This window comes from Carlito syrichta, unplaced genomic scaffold (genome assembly GCF_000164805.1).
Source record: "Carlito syrichta isolate Samal-C Ts95f unplaced genomic scaffold, Tarsius_syrichta-2.0.1 Scaffold311474, whole genome shotgun sequence".
NCBI classification, from domain to species: domain Eukaryota; kingdom Metazoa; phylum Chordata; class Mammalia; order Primates; family Tarsiidae; genus Carlito; species Carlito syrichta.
In genome coordinates, this window is record NW_007255570.1 from 112,166 (window position 1) to 135,077 (window position 22,912).

The following is a 22,912-nucleotide window of genomic DNA, read 5'->3' on the forward strand; positions in this document are numbered from 1 at the left end:
CGCCCCACCCGCTCCCGGAGCCGGCACTCGCCTTCCCGCCGCCCCCGCAGCCTGCGCGGCCGTTAGGGACGCCCCGCGTCGTCATGGGCCGGCGGGCGGGGGAGGGGCGCCGGCCCTCGCCGGGCCAGGAGTTGGGTGCCGCGCCCAGGCCCCGCCTCCGAATGCTCCGTGGCCTCGCTGGGCGGGGCCGCTCTGGGGCGTGGGAACTCTGTGGCCCTGAAGCGTGCTCTGTGCTTTTGGGGTGGGTGGGAATGGGTGGGCTTTCCACGTGAGGAGGAGAGCGGTGGGGGCTGGGCAGGGCTCCGCAGGGGCGTGCTTGTGCCTTCTTGGTACCTTTTGGGTGGAAATGGTTAGGGGGTGGGGAGACGGTCTAGGAAAAGCTCAGTGGAAGATGAGGAGGGCGGGAGGACTCTCTCCAGGGCACCTTCGCCCCTTCTCCCTGCCCTCCGCGGTGCTCCTTCACACGGCCCAAGCCTCGGGCTAGCCCCCTTCCAGCTCTCGCGTGATGTGTTTGGTACCCTGGTCCCCTGGAGGGCAAGAGTGACAGACTTCAGGGGTTGGCTGGTTAAAAAAAACAGACTGTTCTTCGGGAGGGAGGGGGCGCCAGTGTGGGGGGTTGCACAGGCAGGCAGAACTGAGTTTCCATTTCAGCTGTGCCGAGGACCACTTGGTGATTACCTTGGGTAAGGTAACAACTCAGGAGCTCTGTTGATTCACCGGTAAGACTGAGGAACCACCACTCGTCTTGGTGCTGGCGGAAGATCTTGTAGGGCTGGGTCTGTGGCAAGCACCCCTGAACAGCGAGCAGCCCCTGCTCCCGTTGCCAAGATGCTGAGGTCAACTCTGAGCTGCCAGGGGCCAGCCAGGGGGGATGGGGTTCCTCTGAGCCTCATCAGCGATTTACCAACAAATCGTCAGTGCCTTGATTAAAACGAGAAATCGTGCAGGAAGAGATGCCAGGAAGGCCCATGCTGCTCTGATAATTACTAGGCAGTCCCAGAACTTAGGAGCCAGGCCGCCCTTGACTTGAAGAAGGTTCCCCGAGGCCCTTTCCTTCATCTGGCAGCAGAGATCTGGGAACACAGGCAGAACTCCAACACCTGTCGTCTTGGGTGGACTCATCCTGGTAGGGAAGGAGGGCTTTTCCTCATCCCTGGCCACCTCCTGCTTTGAGCTGCCAAGTTTCCACTTCAGCTGGCTTGTGGCAGGTGCTGTACAGCTCGTTTTAAAAAGTGTGTGGCTCATCTCACCCCTCGCCTGGTGCTCAGCTGCACTGGCCTCCTTGTGCCCACCTCAGGGCCTCTGCATGGCTGTTCCCTCAGCCTAGAATGCTTTTCCCTACACGTGGCTCACACCCTCACCTCCCAGCTCCTTGCTCAAGTGCCAGTTCTCAGCGAGGCAGCAACACCACCCCTCCCTCCTGATCCTCATTCTCGCTTTTTCTCCACAGACCCCATCACAGCCTGACTCTCTTCCTTCTCTAAGCTGCCTGTTTCCCACTAGCAGCCAGCAACACAAGGGCAGGGACTGTTGTCCCTTTGGTGGCTGCCACACTTTCAGTTGCCCAACTGATCAATAAATCAGCAGGACCTTGATTAAAACAAGAAGTCATTGTGGATGGAATCAATACACCAGAGAGGGTCTGTCCCATTGTAGTGATTTTCACAGTTGCTCTGGATCTTGGTGCCAGGGAGCTTTGTCAGTGCCCAACACAGCCCAGCGTTTAGAGCCTAACATGTGTGGCAGTCAGGATGGATTTGGATCCTGGGAGCCTTTCGGTCAATGTGAGAGTTCAGACTGGTGTTGCAGCACCCATAGCAGGCTGAAGGAAGAGAAAGGCTGTTCTTTTTAAAGTAAAAAAAACTTTTGGTGCTTCCTAGCTTCTGAAATACTTTTATTAAAAAAAATTTTATTTTGAATTGAAACCTCACTCTGTTGCCCAGGCTGGAATGCAGAGGCACAATCACGGCTCACTGCAGCCTCAAACTCCTGATCTCGAGCAATCCTCTTGCCTCAGCCTCCCAAGTAACCAGGACTATGGGCGCGTGCCACCACATCTGGCTAATTTTTTAATTTTTATTTTTTTAGAGATGAGGTCTTGTTATGTAGCCTGAGTTGGTTTCAAACTCCTGGGCTCAAGCCATCTTCCCACCTTGTCCTCTCAGAGTGCTGGGATTACAGGAGTGAGCCATCATACCTGGCCCAGAAATACTTTTTAATGAGCAATCACAGCCACAATCACCCATGTTTTCACATTCACTGGGGGTGTGTCTCTCCCACTTCTGCCTTCCCTAGCCTACATCTCCGTGTGTCACATAGGGCCCGGCCCAGGTGGCCTCTTTGGCTCAGTTGCTTGGCCTCCAGCCTCTAGTCCTCTGCCTTGACCCACTGCCTTGAGGTTCTACTGGTTCTTCCCGGGCTCTTGGTGCTTGCCTTTAGTCCGTGTGGGCCCGGGTGGGCCTAGATCAGAGCTGGCTGAGGGCGTAGGCTCGGGCTGTCTTGAGGGCAGCTTCCAGGTCAGCAGTGCTTCCAGTGCCCTGAGCCACCACTCGAGAGCCCCAGGCCTTGCCCCCCATGTGGCTGCACACTGCCAGTGCCCAGGCCTCTGCTGTGAAAGTGGGCATGGCACCCTAGGGACAGAATGAGAAGGGAAAGTGATGCAGAACAGCCTCCTTGCTGGCAGCCACTCAGCGTGCCCTGGAGAGTGGAGTCAAAGGTGACCAGCTGCCCCTCCCCAGCCAGGCACATGATGTGGGAGTTGGGTGAGGAGACAGGAGCAGTATCAGGCTGGGCATGTGTGTGGAGTTGATGGATGTCTGCTACATGTTTGCAAGGGATGTAAGGCCTAGGAGGGTAGCAGTTAGGGAATTCACAGTGCCTTCTCGGGGAGGGGCTGTCCTTAGGACAAGGAGACTATCCTATGCCTGTCCTAGAGTCCTCAGGGATCCCCCTCCACCCAGCCTTGGCTCCCTAGTCTGGAAGGAATAAACAGCGTGGAATCAGAGAACTGGGCCAGGGTTTCTGGGGGTGGCAGGCCTGCTCCCCTTCCCTCACCTGGGCCACCTGACAGGCACACAGCACACTCCCCACTGGCTGGGGGCTGAGGAGGAGCACAGACGTGCGGGGGGCCTGCTCACACAGCTGCCGGACCACCTTCACCAGCACCTGGGCATGGAAGGCAGACGATGACCCGGAGCTTCCCGGACCCCTGGCTGCTCTCAGTTGAGACTTTGCCCTCCCCACACTCTGGGGCAGCCCCCTCTGCCAGCACTCACTGAGAGGGACTCAGCAGAGACGGTGTCCACAATCAGAGGCCCCTGCGAGTGCCGTTCCAGCAGTTCCTGGGTTTTCCTTGCAGCCTGTGGGGCAGGAGGGACAGCAGAGGGTCAGGCTGATTCCTGTCAGCCCCCACTTCTGAATGAATCCCTTCCCTTCTTCTTCCTCCGCTCCCAGCAGAAGTCATCAGCACTGAGCAGAAGTGGCAGGGCTGTGCCTGGGGTGGCCCCCTTTCTTGGGTCCCCCTGTGTCCTTCCTCACAACCCTTGGCATTTCCCTTTCATCAGAGCTCTAGGCCTCTAAACTAGGTTGGTGTAGGTGAGAGGAGGAAGGTCAGAGCACAGATGGATCAGAAGGGGTGGGGGCAAGGGGGAGCCACAGTCAAGGAGCAATTAGAGTTGAATAGCATTCATCAAGCCAGTAGGCTTCCTGGAGAGAGAGTCTGAGTCTGGGAGTTTTGGGGAGATACAGTTTGGCAGAGAGAGAAGTGGGGGAATGGCCTGGGGATGGCTCCCAGCTCTGCAGGAGGAGGAAGCTGCCACCCATCTCTGTTCTGGTGTTCTCACTCAGTCTCTGAGTCTCTGCCCCGGGCCCCAACCTTGAGGCTCCTCGGTGTGTGTGCTGGAGGGTCTCCAGGCACTTGGGTGCAGCCACGTCCCCTCTCACCTGCCCTATCTCCAGTTTGCGGACAGCGGTGTTGGCACGCCGCTGCAGCATCTTCAGTGTGGCCTGCAGCTCCCGCCGCTGCCACTGTGGCATCATGGCAGTGTCCACAGCCTATGGCCAGAGGCAGCACATCACTCTTGCCCTTCCCTGGGCAGGGACTTGCAGGAAGGACACCACACCCTCCACACCCACCCTGCAGACATCTGGGTCAGCTGGAGCCCAGTTCAACTTGGGAGCTGGGGAGGCATGGGGGAGGGAACAGAGTCACGAGCGGGAGGGGTGGCCCTTACATCAGTGAGTTGTCCCATGTGCTTAGACAGTCGCTGAGCCTCCACCACAGCCCTGCTGCCCCGACTCAGCCGCTCTGCAGCTGCTTCTACTTCCTGGACCAGGCTCTGGCCTACCTCTCGGGCCTAGGGAGGGAACGGGATGGTCAGGGCTGCTGGGCTTACAGTCACTTCCCCGGGACAGAGAATCTCAACCCACTTGCTGGTCAGGGCCGAGTCATTTAACAATTAGGACTAATCAAGGCAGCAGGACCAACTAATCATAACAGATGCCAGCTGCTCACAGCTGTGTGGACACTGGCTCTGCTGCTGGGCAAACCTGAACCTCAGTGTGTCAGCCACCATGTGGCCCCTGCCCCCACCCATGCCCAGAAGGCTCCCGGGCTACTGGCATGCTGACCTGCCGGGCCTGCTCCCCAGTGACAGCCAGCAGGCGGGTGGTGCCCTTGGAAAGCTGGCGTTCCCCAATGATGACCAGGTCACCCACAGCCCCTGTGCGCAGCAGGTGCCTATAGGAGGAGGGAGGAAAGAAAGTCAGGGGAGATGATGGCTGGTGGCTCCAAAGACCAAGGAAGGTTGAGGACCAGGGCTCCAGGGCCAGGGCTGCACAGAGGAGTGACTCACGTCCCGCAGCACAGCTCCACAGAGGTCTGCAGGGCAGCTTGGGAAGCTGGGTCCAGTGCACGGGTCACAGGCACCCCCACTGACACCACCCGCACAGGGTCTGGGTATACCTGAGGTAGAGGGGATAGGCCTGTTAACTGCTGGAGGAGAAAGCAGAAACATCTGGGATTGCCTGAGGGGGCCAGGTGATCTCCACCAAGAGGGCACCCCCAGCTCACCTCATCCAGAGTGCGCAGGCCAGGGACTCGGGCAGTGAGTGCAAGGGCCACCTCTTCCATGTACACAGCCTCATCCTGCCCCACGGCCTCCTGCACAGTGTCCTCTACTGCCCGGAGCTGCTCTGGGGTCAATGGGGCCTGGTGGGGTGGGGAGGAAATGGACAGACCAAAGGGCAGTCAGTCCATGCCTGTAACTGGTGTGTTAAAAAGCAGTCGGTGTTCACTGAACTATCCCCAGGTTCTAGAACAGGGCTAGCACATAGCAGGTGCCCAATATACACTGGTGGAGCACCCAATTCTTTTCCTTAGAAAGCCACCTGAGGGTTGGGCCCATTGGAAGTGCTAGGCCTTTCTCAGGCGCCAAAAGTTGAGGAAGAAACAGGAAAAGGAGGCTCTGTCCATAGGGAGCTCACAGCATATGGCAGCCCAACAGAGCAGAGACCAGGACAGAGAGAAGCAGGAAACGGAGTGAGCAGGCGGGATGGGACTAGTTAGAAAGTGCTTCCAGGAGGAAGGGTTTGAGCCAGACATACAAGGAGTGGAAGGAGGCAGAGTGAGAGGGATGGGAGAGGGCAGCCCAGTTTAAGCAAGAATAGCTTGGGTGACAGCAGGGTCAAGGAAGGTGGTAACTGCAGGTGAAGCAAGGCCCAGATCCTGTCTAGCCTGAGTCCTCATTGGTGCAGGAGGAACCCAAGGGGAAGGTACTGGCTCAGGGTCCCGCAGTGACTTGGGGGCAGTGCTGGGCCCAGAGCCTAGGCCCTCAGACTGGTCAATGCCCCACAACACCAGAATGTCTCTCTGCAAGTCTGTCACTGCCTATCAAGCCTGTCTTTCTGTTCCTGGCTCACCTGGGTGGCCACATCGAAGCGCAGCCGCTCGGGGCTGAGATGGGAGCCCCGCTGTTCTGTGCAAGGGCCCAGGGCCTGCCGCAGCGCCCAATTCAGCAGGTGGGTGGCTGTGTGCTTCTCCATGCAGCCCAGACGCCAGGCCTGAAATGCTGTTGTCACCCAGAGTCCTGGGCGGGGGTAGGGAGAGGGAAGGAGCCACAGGGCATTGAGGATGGGTGGGGAGGCGAACTTACCTCATCCACGTGCAGCTGCACCCGGTCCCCTATCTGCAGGCCTTCAGGGGCCACTGCCTCATGCAGGATGAAGCCCCCACAGACCTGGGCTCGAACCACTGGAAACAGCACATCCTAGGGAAGGGCAGGGGCCAAGGTGCTTGAGAGACCGCTTGTAGGCTTCTTCTTTTCTTTTTTTTGAGTTGGAGTCTCACTCTGTCGCTCAGACTGGTGAGCTCCGGCGATCCTTCCGCCTCAGCCTTCCAAGTAGCTGGAACTACAGGCGCGCGCTACCACGCCCGGCTATTTTTTATTTATAGTGGAGATGAGGTCTCGCCAAGTTCCCCAGGCAGGTCTCGAACCTGGGCTCAGGCAATCCACTCACCTCGGCCTCCCAAAGTGCTGGGATTACAGGCTGAGCCACCAAGCCCGGCCAACTTTCTCTTTTCTTGGTCCCATCCAGGCTCAGGTGTGCCTCCCACAGAAACCAGCCTGGGGGGGGCACACTCACCTGTTGCCCTGCCTGTACCAGGTAGCCACGGTCTGAAGCCTGACCCCCCTGTTCCGCATAGAAGTTGGTCTTGTCCAAGAGGAGGCCACAGCGCTGGCCGTCCCCCACAGAGGTCACAGCTGTCCCATTCTCTGTATACAGCTGCAGCACTTGGGCCTCACAGGTGCCAAACTCTGTCAGGGCACAGGATGGTTATCAGTGGCAAGGAGAGGCTGGGACATAGATGTAGGTATGTGCCTTGAGGCCAATGGGCACCTGGCTGGGAGGGTGTGCTTCAGGTTGGGGGCCGCAGTGGCCCCTGGTGGCTACTCTAGGGAATACACAGGGGTAATAGCAACCACTTCTGACGCCCTGGTCAGGCAGGCTCTCACCATAACCTCCATTGGGTTGCAGAGAGTAGTTGTACTTGGGGCTGTCATCGGTTGGGGGCACCCCTCGGCGCTGCAGCTCTCCCAGCGCATGGACGTCAAGCCGCAGTCCCCGTTCCTGAACAGGGTCAGCCTGCTGTGCCCGGTGCTGCAGGATGAGCATGTGTATGGGACAAGCACACAGAGAAAGCAGTGGGACTTGGGACCACAGCCCCTCTGGAACAACACCTCAGGGCTTGGCTGGCTGCTGGAGAACCCCCCAGGGTGCAGGCTCCTCAGGATCAGGTCTCCCTGCCCATTGCTGCCCTGGAGGCCCCTCTGAGACACTGCCGGCTTCTGCTCCAGCTGAGTGCACTGGCCAGTGCTGTTCTCCACAGGCTGAGGCGTGGGGGTTCTGGAAACCTCACAGGTGAGCTGACAGAGCCTGTCTCAGCTCTTGATTCCTCCCGACAGCTGCAGCTCCTCCCCTACGCGCTTGGGGCTGGGGAACGGCCTCCATGTCCCCACGGAACCCGGCATGGGGGTGCCCCAGCCTGTACCTGGGCTTCTTCCTGGGCCAGCTGCTCCAGCCCAGCAGAGTCCAGCTGCACCCCTTTCTCCTCCAGCATCAGCTGCACCAGGTCCAGGGGGAGTCCCAGGTTCCCAGATAAGGACAAGGACCAGGCCACTTCGGCTTTGAGGAAGGAAGACAAAGGGGGTAGAGAAGGGGGGGTGTAAACCCAAGGGAGAAGGGAGGGCCAGGGCTTTCCTAACCACACAGAAGCCACCAGATGCCAAGCACAGATGCCCCTTCCTCACACTGGGTAGTCCCAGGAGAGGGGTCACCTTCAGGCTTCAAGGCAGAGTTGGGGCAGTCCAAGGTACTCCCTGGGCACATGTCATTTCAGAGGATGGACGCTCAGTCTGGGCATGAAGCCAACCTCGGAGAGCAGGAGGCAAGGCAAGCGGGCAGGTGGAAGTGGGAGAGGCAGGGTGGAGTCCCTGATGCAGAGGGGTGTGCTAGAGGGAGAGAGAACCTCAGGCGGAGATAGGGCTGGATGTGATAGAGCCCCCTTCCTGCCCACCCTCCCTGCTCACCCTGGCGTGGCTGAGTGAACTCCATGCATAGGCAAGGTACCCCACTCACCAGGGAATGCGTCTGAAGGCCCCAGTCGCTTCAGGGTCCGTTCAATGATCCGCCGGCCTCGCTGCAGGGAGGCCAAGAACGCGGCCTCATCCTCTGTCACCAGGCTGGCTATCTGAACCCAGGCAGGGCAGAAGTCGAGCTGGGTCTCCATGGAGGGAGGGGCTCTCTCCACAAAGCTCGCAGTAGCCCCTCTTCCCCCATCTGAACCAGTACCTGGGCTGAATTCTTCTGCAGTTCTGGATAAGCATCCCCCTGGGGGAGGAGGGGAGGGTTGATGAGGTGTGGAAGGCAACCACCCATCTCTATCCCCTCCGCAGCCTGGGACTCCTTGTGGACACCTGGAGGCTCAGACCCACTGAAGGAGTGGGACAGGGACCCAAATGGGGAATGCTCTCCGGTGGGGTGGGGTGCAGGCAGAAGGGGGTTCCAAGGTCAAAGGCTATGCAGCTTGGGTGAGGAGCCTCCTGAAGACTCCTTGCTTGCTGTCAGCGAGTATGGCTTCCTCAGTCTGCTGACAGGATGCCAGGCTGAGCATCTGGGGTGGGATCCCAGGCTGGGCCAGTGGTAGGCCCCCCAAGTGCCCAGGGAGGTCCTGGGGGAGGAAGCTCTGCCCTTACCAGTGTCTCCACCACAACAGGCACCAAGCTGCCCAGGAAGCCAGGTGGTGCCTGCAAGACTTCCGTGGAAAACCGCACAGCTCGGCGGAGGATCCGACGAAGAACCAGCCTAGAGGGACCACAGCCAGACAGTAGTCTAGCAGCCCCTGGTCAGCACTGTGGGGTGCAGGGAGGACAAGGTCCAGAGTACATGCTCCCACCCCAGAGCTCCCACCTCCCCATTCCTCTCACTGTTCATCCCGGCCCACCTCTCCTTTTCCTTCCCTCCTTGCCCCTGCAACCCCCATGCCCCTGCCCTCTGCAGCCCTGCTAGACTCACGGGGCGCCTGACATTCCAGGGAAGATGCCGTCGGCAATGCAGACACTGAGTGTGCGGATATGGTCAGCTACCACGCGGTATGCCGTGTCAACGCGGTCCTCATCTGCTACCCCTACCCGGCCCAAGTAAGGGGGTACCCTGCAGCCCTAGGAAGCAGGAGAGAGGATATGACTGCTGGCCCTGTCTGCCTTGGCCAAGGTGCATGCTCTTTGTTGTTCCAGAGATCTGCCCTCAGCCCTAAAGCCGACCACATCCAGAAAGGCCTTGCCAGCACGCCTGGGCTGAGAAGCCTCTCGGGTGAATGGGAGTCGGTCCCTCCCTCACATACTCATGCCCCTCACAAATAATGGTCGTATCTGCCATCATTTGCTGGATTTCTACTCTCAGAACTGGGTGGGTATGTGAACAATATGACATCTAACCCCCAAAACAACCCATTCTGGGAGGCATCATTTTCTTTGCTTAAAAGAAGAAATTGAGGCTTGTAGGAATGAAGTGACTTGGGGCCACAGAACTCATCAGGGGCAGATCTGAGATCTGAACAGGCCAGTCGGACTCTGAGTGCTCTCCACATCTGCTCCTACCCTGCGTTATTTTCGGGTGGTGGGGGAGAAGCTGCATGTACATGCACATGCTCCAAGGCAGGGAGCCTGATTCGTCCAGCTCCAAAGCCATCTCTTCCTCACACTGCCCCATCTGTCAGTAGTCAAGGCATTCACTGTGTTGCTCAAGTCAATAGCCTGGGAGCCATTTCCAAGCTCTCTTTCCCTTTCCTCCCTGATCCATAAATGGGATCTTTTGCTTCTACTGCTGAGCGATCTCTCAGCACAATCTTTCGCTATCTTCCTTGCCACTGGCCGAAGTCATGCCCTATGGTCTCCTGCCTGGACTGATAATAGCCTTCCCATTGACTTCTCGGCATCTAACTGTGTGTCCCTCCAGGTTCTCCTCCACACAGCAACAGGAATAGCCTTTGCAAAGTGTACATCGGATTGTGCCTCTTTCCCCTTAAAGCCCCTGTCACCACACTTAGAATAAGAGTCCCACTTTGGACTTCAAGTCCTCACAAGATTATACTCTTGCCTTGTTCTCTGTGGTAGACTGTTTGCAAAAATGGCCCTTTCTTGTGTACACGCCACTTTAAAATGTGACTTTACAGTTGCTTCTCATCAAGGGATAGAATCTATTTCTTTGTCCCTTGAATCTGGGTTGGCTTTGTGACTTGCTTTGGCCCAGAGAATACAGTGGAAGCAACACTGTTCCGAGCTTATACTTTGGCTCTTCCGGGAACCTTGTCGAGCTGTGATGTGGCCAAGCCTGGGCTAGCCAGCTGGATGATGACAGACACACAGTGCAGTCATCCCTACTGCCCCAAACTGATAGCCAGCTAATGCCCAGAAGAGCTGCCTTGAAGCTGACCACAGATATGGGAGTTCACACAAAACCAAAAGAACAATCCAGCTAAGCCCAGCAAGCTCATGAATCATGAGCTGAATAAATGGTGTTGGTTTAAGCCACAGAGTGTTGGAGTGGTTTGTTACACAGCAAAAGCTAACAGACACACACTCCAACTACATGCCATATGATTCTACTTTAGCTGGCTAGCTGCCTTTTTGTTCCTGGTACATGTCAAGCCCTTTCCTGCCTCAGGACCTTGGTACATGCTATCCCTCTGCCTGGAAAGAGCTTCCTATGGCTGACTCCTCCTCTTTCAGGATTCAAGGTCATCTCCGGTGAGCCTTCCACAAATACCTCATCTAAGAGTCTTCTGTACCCTCTTCCTCTTGGTTACTTTCACCCACGTTTACTGCCTGTTCACAACCTGTAAGCTATTACCTTGTTCTCTAACACATTTATTGTCTATCTCTCTCACTTGAATGTGATTTTCATGCTTTCTTTTCTGCTGTGTCTTCTGTTCTAAGCACAAAGGACTTAACACAGACACAGAGTAGGCACTCAATAAGTATTTCTGGAATAAAGGAAAAAAGAAAGGATGAAAAGCAACATCAGGTAACAAGCAATGAATCCTAGTTTCATGCTTGATGCTATGGGATCCTCAGCTGGTCACCATTCCCAGATGCTGAGAACACTGAGTGCTCAACAAGGGTGGAAAGCAATGGGGCTGAGCACAGGGCGAGCTGGTCAGAGGGGTTGTGGAAGGGAGAGACATGCTCACCCGGTGTATGGCGCTGAGCAGCGGGGAGAAGAGGTCTGTGTCGTAGGTGGAGCATCTGCCTTGCAGCACAGCCACCAGCCTTTCCAGGCCCATTCCTGTGTCCACATGCCGCTGAGGCAAGGGCTGCAGCCTTCCATCTGCCTCTCTGGTCAGGGAAGGAATGCAAGGTGAGGCCCAGCTCAGGACTGCGGGTGTCAGGCAGATGCCCAAGTGGAGGAGAGGAATGAGGAGGAATTGAGGGGGATGAAGGGGGAAGGAAATAGATGGGTACTGTTCACAGGCCCCCAAGGGAAGATGATGATGACCTTGGGGCCGGTCCTTTCTCAGAAAGGCCTATCTCCACTCTCACCCTGCTCAGGTCCTTGCCTGGATCCCAGACATCCCAGACTGCAACAGAATTCTTTGCCCTTAGAAAGATACGTTGAGGCTAAAAGAAAATCTGAGATATCAGATCAACTCCATATGCTAAGAGGCCAGAGAGAGGTGACTCATTTAAACTGTCCCAGGCAAAGACTAGGATTAAATAAGTTATCTGAAAAGTGTTTTAAAATGTGCCTGGCACATGGTAAGTACCATTTAAGTGTTTTCTTTTATAAATGGTGGCTCATACCTGTGATCCCAGCACTTTGGGAGGTGGAGGTAAGAGGACTGCCTGAGCCCAGTGGTTTGAGACCAGCCTGGGCAACTTGGCGTGACCTCGGCTCTACAATAAATTTAAAAAATCAGCCGGGCGTGGTAGCGCATGCCTGTAATCCCGGCTACTTGGAAGGCTGAGGCGGAAGGATCGCAGGAGCCCAGCAGGTTGAGGCTGTGGTGGCCGGGAGCAGCCACTGCACTCCAGTCTGGGCGACAGAGTGAGACTCTGACTCAAAAAAAATAAAAAAATAAAAAATCAGCTGGGCATGGGTGGCACGCACCTGTAATTCCAGCTACTTGGAAGCCTGAGGCAGAAGGATCACCTGAGCCCAGCAGGTCGAGGCTGCAGTAGCCGTGATCGTACCACTGCACTCCAGCTTGGGCGACAGAGTGAGACTCCGACTCAAAAAAAAAACAAAAACAAAAAGACTGGGCACAGTGGCGCACATCTATAATCTCAGCACTCCGGGAGGCAGAGACGGGAGAATCACTTGAGCCCAGGAGTTTGAGACCAGACTGGGCAATGAGTGAGACTCCATCTCTATTGATAAATAAATAAATAAAAGTAAAAACAGAAACGGTAATCGTGCCACAATGGCCAGTTGCCTTACTTGTAAAAAAGAAACAGATCGAAGTCTTTGGATTGCCACCTTTTCTACCTATAGCCAGGGACTGTCTCCTGCTTCAGCACCTCATTACCTGTTGTGTTGCATGAAGACCAGATTCCAAAGCTCCACCAGCTGGGGAGCTCCCACCACACCAGCCAGGTCATAGTGGATCTCGGTACAGGGTCCGCAAGGGCCAGTATCTCCCATCTCCCAGAAGTTCTCTTGCGGTCCGAAGGAAAGCACACGGCTGGCAGGCACCCTGGGGAGAAAGCCAGGTGAGTGGTGGGAGATGGACAGACCCAGAAGCTGGGACCCTTTCTGCCATGAGAACACCTCCCTTAGGTCCCAGCTCAGCAAGAGGAACAGGGCTGACCCCACAGTATCCTGGGATATGCTGAGATTGCAGATGGCATGGATAGTCTCTATTTTCTAGTCCCCTGCCCTTTAGGAATGGACATTTAGGAGAGGATTGACTTACCCTAAGCTGAGCCAGATGTCTCTGATCTCCAGGTCTGGGTCCAGCCCTGCCTTGGGGTCACCACCAAAGTAGGAGACCCAGAGCCTATCCTCAGGGATCCCATAGACCTGAGTCAGCAGTTCCCAGGCCATGCTGCAAGCCTCCTCCTGCAGCAGAAACCAGCATGGGATGGGGAGAGGAAGGTGGGCGAGAGGGAGCCTCCACTGAAGTGCTAATCAAGCCACACGAGTTCGACTCTTAGCTTAAAATAAAACCATTTCCACTGCCCATCCTGTTCCCAGAACAAGCCATGACCATTTCTGCTTCTGAGTTTTTTCCTACTCAGAAAGCTTCCCTCCTCTTTTAAATCTTCCCTTAGAATTACTGTCTGATCATTTATTCATGCAACAACTTTTTCTTTTTTTGTCGGAGTCTCAGTCTGTTGCCTAGCTAGTTTTTTGATTTATTGTAAAGTCGAGGCCTCACCATGTTGCCCAGGCTAGTCTCAAACTCCTGGGCTCAGGCAGTCCTCTCATGTTGGCTTCCCCAAGTGCTGGGATAACAGGTGTGAGCTACCACACCCAGCCCATACAACAACTTTTGACCATACATTGAACAGGAGGTACAGTCCTTGCCCTTAAGGGACTTATAATCCAACCAGGGAATTCAGATATAATTCCTATTATAGATGCTCAATTAGCACCTTGCTTCCGTATCTGGCATGAGGCCTGCCTAAGCAGACAGTAGAGTGGAGGCAGGACAAACAATATCCCCCTTCTTAGCTGATCACTGATCTTTTCTTAATTCCAGAGCTTCCTGGAGACTCACCTTAAAATATTCACCCCCAAACGCCCAATTGCCAAGCATCTCAAAAAAGGTATGATGGGAAAGGTCTCGACCCACATCTTCCAGGTCGTTATGGCGTCCTCCAGCTCTCACACATTTCTGGCTGTTGGCCACACGCCGGAAGCCTGCCATCTCACTTCTTGGATCCACAGTGCCCAGAAAGATTGGCTTGAACTGAAAGCATATGAAGTGGGGAGGGGGAGGGGGATATCCCAATTCCTCAGTAGAAGGGAAAGATGAGGAATGGAGAGAGAGATGGCTGTTCAAGTTGAAACCTGACTGCCCCTGAGAGTGCAGTGTGGTCTCGGTCTAGGAGGACAACCTAGGAGACTGGAGACAGCCACCTCCGGTGTGTGGGAAGCTGGGAAGGGGTAAAGAAAGTATGAGCCAGAAACTCCTGCTAGTAAAATAGTCAGGGTAAAAGGAAGAATGTGTCGGTGGCTGCAAACAGGGCACTGAAAGGTGGCATTCTCCACCTCAGCTTCTTCAACCATACTCAGTAACTTCGGACTACAAAACTGGGACCTCATTTAGTAGGGATGTCAGACAGCCTCTCAGGTTATGTCGTCATAGTGGTCGCGTCTCCCCCGACCCCCCATTTTGCAGACGAGAACAATGAAGTCTAGAGAAAGTAAGTGGTTGATCAAAGTTAAAAGCTTAGAGAACAGTACTCAGCACATATTTATTTAAAGAATGAATAAATAACTCGTATACCTAAATTGTACCCACATCTTTAAAATAATTTTTTTTTTTTTGAGTTGGAGTCTCACTCCGTCACCCAGACTGGAGTGCAGTGGCCGCTCCCGGCCACCGCAGCCTCGACCCGCTGGGCTCCGGCGATCCTTCCGCCTCAGCCTTCCAAGTAGCTGGAACTACAGGCGCGCGCTACCACGCCCGGCTACTTTTTTGATTTATTGTAGAGATGAGGTCTCGCTTGCCCAGGCGGGTCTCGGACCCGCGGGCTCAGGCAATTCACTCGCCTCGGCCTCCCAAAGGCGCGGGATTACAGGCTGAGCTACCGAGCCCGGCTTAAAATAATTTTAAAAGCCGGGCTCGGTGGCACACTCAGCCTGTATAATCCCAGCACTTTGGGAGGCCGAGGCGAGTGAATTGCCTGAGCCAGCGGGTTCGAGATCAGCCCGGGCAACTTGGCGAGACCTCGTCTCGACAATAAATAAAAAATTAGCCGGGCGTGGTAGCGTGCGCCTGTCGTTCCGGCTACTTGGAAGGCTGTGGCGGAAAGATCGCCTGAGCCCAGCGGGTCGACGCTGGGGTGGCCGCGAGGGTGCCACTGCACTCCAGCCTGGCCGACGGAGTCAGATTCCAATTCAAAAAATAAATAAATAAAATTTAAAAAGTGAATAACTAAAAACAGACTTCCCTCGCGAGTCTGCCCCCATGGGACCCCACATCAGCCATTTCTGTACCTGAAATTCAATCCCAACCCAGGAGTTCCCCGTTCAAGTCCTCCCCAAGCCCTAACCATACACCAAAAGCTGCGAGCTCCGCCCTCTCGCTCCTCTTGCCCAATCACGCAGCGTCTTTCTCACTGGAAACCCCACAGACTCCGCCCCCGATCGGTGCGCTCCAGCCCCCACCTGGTTCATGCCGGCATTGACGAAAAGCAGACTGGGGTCGCCGCGGGGCCGCACGGAAGCGGAGGGTACCAGCCGGTGGCCATGGCGATCCCGAAAGAAGCTCAGGAAGGCGTCCCGCACGGCCGAGGCCCGGGCTGGAGGGGGCAAGGAGGTCAGCGGCCGGCGGCTGGGGCCCCACCACAGGGGCGACCTTCGAATGGCCCGCCGCAGCCGCCCGGTAGCGGCGGCTACCGACGTGGCCATCTTAGCTGCGGGCAGTGACTCCGGGGTCAAAGAGTGACTTGACGTGGGAAGAAAGCCGGCCTTTCCTACAGCGGACCCTGGCGGCAGGAGGACTCAGGGCAGCGTCTGCCGCCCGGATGGAAGTGATCGGGACGCCGAAGTCGGCTTAGCACAGCGCCTGGCATCCAGTAGGCTTTTAATTCACTAGGCATTAAGCACATATTATTCATCGAGAGCTTACTAGGTGCCAGGCATCGTTTTAGGCGTTTAGGGTACATTAGTAACAAAATTATCAAAATGCCCTGCCTGCTAAAATCTGTATCTTAGCAGTAATTGCTATGCTTACTGATTTTGCAAGGTTACAAGTGGAATTGGAATTGCAGTGGGTAGGTGTGGATGCAACTTCGTGTGTGTGTGTGTGTGTGTGTGTGTGTGTGTGTGTGTGTGTGTGTGTGTGTGTGTGGTATGTGTTTTTTCCAGGCTGGGGGAAGAAGGCAAAGAGCCAAAGGAATGTCAGCATTCATTCAAGAGGCATTAGACAGATATTTATTGAATACCTACTGTTTGCTAGGCTCTGTTCTAGGCACTTGCCGGTTTCTTTTGCCCTTGGCATCAGAGGTGGCCATTTTGTCTTTAGGGACCGAAGCAGGCCCTTTGAAGCAGGAGTCTACAAGAGACACAGAAGCCAAACAGCATCAGCTTTATTAATTGTTTGATTACATTTGATCTTTTAATTTACCTGGGGATTAGAGAGAATCCAGGTCGTTGGGGCAGAACGAAATTGTTAGCTGATTCCTCTCTCTGAAGCTCCCAGTGTCCTAGGATTTTGTGTGTTTTGCTTTGGGGTAAGAGACATAGCTGTCCCACCTCCCCCTTCTCCCCCTAAAGCCAACGCAGGCCCTTATTTACAGGTGCAGCCAGGATCCTCACCGGGCTTTTCATGCAGTCTGCCCTTGGTTTGGGAAGTGAAACATATTGGGAAGAGAGAAGAGAATCTGCCAAGGTTAAAGCCCAATAGTGGTAGCAGAGCTGACGTCAGTGTGGTCACTGAGAAAGTCTTAGCCATCCAGGTGGTCGGCCTCTTTTCACCACCATTCTCTGTGTGTTATGTTAGAGTCTTTTGAAACATGATTTCTTTGGGAAATGTGTGGTCTACTTTGGACTTGAGTTTCTATAGCGATAATAAATTCTCAACTTTGTATTTTGACAGAGCCTGTAATGTCTGTCCCATGATCCTCTGTTTCTCCCCTTACCCACAGATTAAAAGTGTTGTTTTGAAAAATGTGTTTTGCTTGTTTTGGTTTTTCCAGGGTTTCTGGAACAGGAACCTAAAGCCAGATGGGGATTTCTGTGAGATTGATGATCTTGAGACAAGACTGTGAAATTCTTTCCCAAACTGAGATGGGAGTGTTTTGCCATATAAACCTAGCAAGGCCCTACCCAGTACTGACGTCAACTTTTTTCCAGATTTTGCTGAGAAAGTCTTTGTGTTATAGTAGGAACTCCATGCTTTAGACTAACGTGGATCTAATCTGGAGCCAAGAATTTTTTTTTTCTTTTTGAGTTGGAGTCTCACTCTGCTGCCCAGGCTGAGTGCAGTGGCATGCTCACGGACACCGCAGCCTCGACCTGCTGGGTTTAGGCTATCTTCCTCTTTGGCCTTCCAAGTAGCAGGAACTACAGGTATGCACCACTACATCTGGCAACTTTTTAAATTTATTGTAGAGATGAGGTCTGTGGGTTTGAGACCCACCCGGCAACTTGGCAAGACCTCATCTCTACAATAAATCAAAAATTAGCCGGGTGTGGTAGCGCACGCCTGTAGTTCCAGCTACTTGGAAGGCTGAGGCGGAAGAATCTCCAGAGCCCAGCAGGTTGAGGCTGTGGTGGCTGGGAGCGTGCCACTGCACCCCATTCTGGGCAACGGAGTGATACTCCAACTCAAAAAAAAAAAAGTATACAATTAAATGGCGTTTAGTGTATTCAGAGTTTTGCATCTACTACCCCAATCACTTTTAGAATATTTTCATTACTTGTAAAAGAAACCTCGAATCCTTTAGCCAGTAACCCACAATTCCCTCAACCTTCCTAGTATAGGCAACCACTAATCTACTTCCTGTCTATATAGATTTTGCATATTATGGACAATTCATATAAATAGAATCATAAATGTGGTCCTTTATGACTAACTTATTTCATTTAACAATGTTTTCCCACACTAGACATGACGCTGGCCACCGTGTTGGAAAAGCTGCTACCGGTGAATCAGCATGGGTTTTTTGAACTCGGGGGTCATGCAGATCTGCAGGATCTGGGTCCAGGGAGTCCCAGCGATGGCCTGAGCCTGGCCACGCCCAGATGGGGTGTCCCAGAGGAGCTGGGAATTGAAATGCTTCATGGAACCACAATGCTGGCCTTCAAGTTCCGTCATGTAGTCATAGTTGCAGCCGACTCCAGGGCTACAGCAGGTGCTTACATTGCTTCCCAGATGGTGAAGAAGGTGATAGAGATCAACCCCTACCTGCTGGACACCATGGCTGGGAGCGCAGTGGATTGCAGCTTCTGGGAGCGGCTGTTGGTTCGGCAATGTCGAGTCTATGAGCATCAGAATAAGGAATGCATCTCTGTATCAGCTGCCTCCAAACTGTTTGCCAACATGGTGTATCAGTACAAAGGCATGAGGCTGTCCATGGGCAGCATGATCCGTGGCTGGGGTAAGAGAGGCCCTGGCCTCTACTACGTAGACAGTGAGGGGAACCCTACGTAGACAGTGAGGGGAACCCTACGTAGATAGTGAGGGGAACCGGATCTCGGGAGCCACCTTCTCTGTAGGTTCTGGCTCTGTGTGTGCCTATGGGGTCATGGATCAGGGCTACTCCTCTGACCTGGAAGTGGAGCAGGCCTATGATTTGGCCCGTAGAGCCATCTGCCAAGCCACCTACAGAGATGCCTACTCAGGAGGTGCGGTCAACCTCTACTATGTGCGGGAGGATGGCTGGATCCGAGTCTCTAGTGACGATATAGCTGATCTACATGACAAGTATAGTGGATCTACCCCCCGAAGGAAGGTGGATGTGGCTGCTTGCATTTCTTGGGGTGACTGTCATTGGCGATATGGATACAGTGCCCCATCCTGTCTATAGTGGAGGGTCCTCAATTGTATCAGTACCTTTTTTTTAAAGCTCTGGAACACTGATCTCTATATGTTACCAGTTGTTAATGAGCTGCTGCAGAGGTGACTATTGGTTTTACTTTCTTGGATGTTAATATTACACTAATCTACCTCAAAAACAAAACAAAACAAACAAACAAAAAACAATCTTTTCAGGGTTCATCTGTTTTGCAGTATATATCGTGGATTTTTAGAAAAATTTTTAGTTGTTTCTGTTTGAAGTCGGTTTTTTCCCTCATCTCGTTATTTTGTCCTTGCCATTTAAAATGGTCATTTCTTTTCTTTAAATGTGGTTTTCTTCTGTGAGTCAGTCTCCCCCGTTTAGTGTTTCCCGGTGAAGCCAAGTGGGTCTAGGATTGGAATGTATCGCTTCTGATTTGCCACTGTCATCTGATCAGGAAGTTAAACTTAAGGTCTGCAGCTTCCCAAGATAGATGGAGGTGGAGACAACTCATACGGGGAAGTTACTAACCTGGGAACTTCTCTCAGGGATACTGCCTTAGTTATTGCAGGAGTTTCATTTTGGGGTTTCAAATGCAAATGGAGTCTGTTTTCTAACCGCTGTCCAGTTGGGTTTTGTGAGTACTGTTTTGTGAGCTGCCCTCACTGCTGTTAAAGGCAGTGGTGCTTTGTCTTCCCTGGAATTAGGATTTTCTCTTCTGTTGACGTTTGACCTACTTATCTTGGCAAGTTCAAAGCACTCATTCATTTCTCTGCGCCCCTCCTTTCACCTTGTTTAAAAGATGCAACGCCGGACTTGGTGGCTCAGCCTGCAATCCCGCGCCTTTGGGAGGCTGAGGTGAATGGATTGCCTGAGCCTGCGGGTTCGAGACCCGCCTGGGCAGCGAGACCTCATCTCTACAATAAATCAAAAAATCAGCAGGGCGTGGTAGCACATGCCTATACTTCTGGCTACTTGGAAGGCTGAGGCAGAAGGATCGCCGGAGCCCAGCAGGTCGAGCGGCCACTGCACTCCAGTATGGGCGACAGCGTGAGACTCCAACTCAAAAAAAAAACAAAAAAAATTGCAGCACCCTAGCCGGGCTCGGTGGCTGTAATCCCGCGCCTTTGGGAGGCTGAGGTGAGTGGATTGCCTGTGCCCGCGGGTTCGAGACCCGCCTGGGCAGGCGAGACCCATCTCTACAATAAATAAAAAAAATTACCTGGGCGTGGTAGCGCGCGCCTGTAGTTCCAGCTACTTGAAAGGCTGAGGCGGAAGAATCACCGGAGCCCAGCAGGTCGAGGCTGCGGTGGCTGGGAGCAGCCACTGCACTCCAGTCTGGGCGACAGAGGGAGACTCCAACGCAAAAAAAAAAAAAAAAAAAAAGCAGCACCCTTATTTAGGAGTGGAAAATGTCCTTTCTGGTTTCCCCAGTGGCTTTGGGAGCAGGAACCTGAGATCAGTGATACATTCTGTCCTGGACTGGCAGAGAACACAGGAGGGAATTTTCAGTCTTACTGAGCATAGGGAACTCAGCTTTGGGGATTTCCTCTTATAAATCACAAAAGCTATCTTATAGCGTCTAGGCTGAAAATTCAACCTGCAAGTGTTTCTGGTTTGACGTATTTATTTATGGTCTTGCCTTATCTAGATTGTGAAAGCAACCAACGCTTGTCAAACGATACGATGCAACTTGTTAAAAATGCAGACAATGATGCAATAGGTCTGGGGTGGTGTCGATTCTGCATTTCTAGCAGGCTCCCAGGCGACGCTGTTGTTGTGGCTGGGCTAATACATCATATCCTAAGTGCCAGGGTGGATCAGAGGACTTATGAGGATAGTCTGGACACAGGCTTTAGGACACGTTCTTTGGCCTGGCCCCGTGGGGGGGGGAAGGCTTGGGTACTCTTAGATTCTTTGCTTTCTTCCAGGAGCCGCACTCTCCCAGAGCGGGTGGGTGGGGTCCCGAGCTAGTCGTGCTCATGCGTGCCTGCTCCCTTTCCCTCCTGCAGGCTAGGGAATTGAGGTGGCGATCGCGTCCGAACGTTGCTTAGAGACGCGGAGGTTGTTGCGGACAGGCGCAGGAGCGGAGCGGAGCGGAGGTCGTGGGAACCTGGCAAAGGCATCAGGGCACAACGATGGCCGGCTGGGAGCCGCCCCGGCATCGGGAATTCAAGGATGAGTGGCCCCTCGAGGGTCGTAATGCTAGGGGTTTATCTATAAACATTTAAAAAAAATACTGTAGTTACCTTTGTATTTATTATTTCTTGTGACGGGTCTTGCTGTCATCCAGGCTGGAGTGCGGTGGTGTGATCCCGGCTCACCGCAGCCTTAACTTCCTGGGCTCAAGCAACCCTCCCACTTCAACCTCCCCAGTAGCTGGGACTGTTGTTTTTTGTAGAGAGGCGGTCTTGCTATGTTGCCCAGGCTGGTCTCGAACTCCTGGACTCAGGAGATTCTCCCTCCTTCTCCTCCCAAAGTGTTGGAATTACAGGCATGAGCCACTACCTCTGGCCTACATTTTAAATGGTTATATAACATAACACCCTGGATTTTGTCTCTTGGCCTGGAAAACCTAAAATATTTGCTATCTGTCCCTTTAAGATACATTTCCTGAAAAAAAGATATACACATGGCCAACAGACCTTTGAAAAAATGCTCAACATCACCAATCATCAGGGAAATGCAAAGTAAAGTCACAATGAGATATCTGCTACCTCACACCAGTCAGAGTGGCCATTATTGACAAACCAAAAAACAATGGATGGTTGGTGCAGATGTGATGAAAAAGGAACGCTTATACTCTGTTGGTGGGAGTGTAAATTAGTACAGTCTCTTCGGAAATCGGTTTGGAGATTTCTGAAAGAAGTAAAAGTAGGTCTACCATTCGATCTAGCAATCCCACTGCTTGGTATCTACCCAAAGGAAAAGAAGTCAATGTACAAAAAAAAAAAAAAGTCTGGGGATGGGGGGACACCCCTTATCAACAAGGGTGCCTGAACGATGCATATTTGTATACCAAACTCTTAACTGTACCCTATAATTTTACAATAAAAAATATGTTTAAAAAACAAACAAAAAAAAAAACCACACCTGCACTCGCATGTTTATCACAGCACAAGTCACAATTGCAAAGATGTGAAAATCAACTTAAATGCCCATAGATGATCAGTGGATAAAGAAAAGGTGTATATATAAACCATGGAATACTATTCAGCCATTAAAAAAGAATGAAATAATGCCTTTTGCAGCAACTTGGATGGAACTGGTAGACCATTATCTTCATTGAAGTAACACAGGAACAGAAAACCAAATACCACATGTTCTTACTTGTAAGCGGGAGCTAAGCCATGGATTTGCACAGGCATGTAGAATTTACAGTGGGCACTGGAGACTCAGGAGGGAGACGGTGGGAAGAGGAGGAGGGATGAAAAAATCACCTATTGGGTACAATGAGCACTAGGGGAGGCGATGGGTACACTTGAAGCCCAGACTTCTTCACCACTTATAATCCATTCATGTAATCAAAAACCATTTGCTGAACTCTGCATTAATAAAAAAAAAAACCACAAAAAAAACACAAAACAAACTTTTCTTTAAAAACCACATAATAAAACGCAGATGCAGGAAATCTACCAAAACAAACATATAGTTTAATTATTAGAGTGCAAACATTTTTGTTTCCCCACTCAGGTCATGAAATAGAACTTTGCAGCTGCCCCAGGAGCCCATGGTGGACTCTACCCCACCCCCAACCACTTTGCTTCTCCCAAAGGTAAGCATTACCCTGTTAATCACTGCTTTGTGTTACTTTGTGGCTTCTTACCTAAATGTACATCCTTAGATATTATAATTTTGCATGTTTAAAAAAAAAAAAAGTTGACTTGCACCAGGCGAGGTGGCTCATGCTTGTAATCCTAACACTTTGGGAGGTGGAGGTGAGAGGATTGCCTAAGCCAATGGTTCAAGACCAACTTGGCGAGAATTGTCTCTACAATAAATAAAACAATTAACCTGGCATGGTGGTGTGCACCTGTGGTTCCAGCTATTTGGAAGCCTGAGGCAGAAGGATCGTCTGAGCCCAGCTGGTTGTGGCTGGGGTGGCTGTGAGTGTGCCACTGTACTCCAGCCTGGGTTACAAAGTGAGACTCTGACTAAAAAAAAAAAAAAAAAAAATGTTGATT

At 52.9% G+C, this 22,912-nt stretch overlaps 1 protein-coding gene and 1 pseudogene across 2 annotated transcripts; one reads left to right on the forward strand and one right to left on the reverse strand.

Annotated features, from left to right (window-relative positions):
- Positions 1-1,902: 1,902 nt before the first annotated feature.
- Positions 1,903-15,668, reverse strand: AARS2 (alanyl-tRNA synthetase 2, mitochondrial). The gene is made up of 22 exons (XM_008068689.2): positions 15,394-15,668; positions 13,778-13,969; positions 12,971-13,116; positions 12,584-12,751; positions 11,249-11,393; positions 9,073-9,218; positions 8,754-8,862; positions 8,350-8,388; positions 8,137-8,248; positions 7,550-7,683; positions 7,014-7,158; positions 6,643-6,815; positions 6,153-6,266; positions 5,920-6,060; positions 5,072-5,209; positions 4,854-4,963; positions 4,630-4,738; positions 4,233-4,355; positions 3,943-4,053; positions 3,276-3,359; positions 3,055-3,165; positions 1,903-2,630 (listed from the first exon to the last, which is right to left on the reverse strand). The coding sequence occupies exons 1-22, from the start codon at positions 15,634-15,636 to the stop codon at positions 2,466-2,468; spliced, it is 2,958 nt and encodes a 985-aa protein (XP_008066880.1). The 5' UTR covers positions 15,637-15,668; the 3' UTR covers positions 1,903-2,465.
- A 2,165-nt stretch (positions 15,669-17,833) lies between these two features.
- Positions 17,834-18,758, forward strand: LOC103271241 (annotated as a pseudogene). Its single transcript, XR_002482578.1, has 2 exons — positions 17,834-18,362; positions 18,406-18,758. The product of XR_002482578.1 is annotated as a proteasome subunit beta type-5 pseudogene (transcript).
- The last annotated feature ends 4,154 nt before the right edge of the window (positions 18,759-22,912 follow it).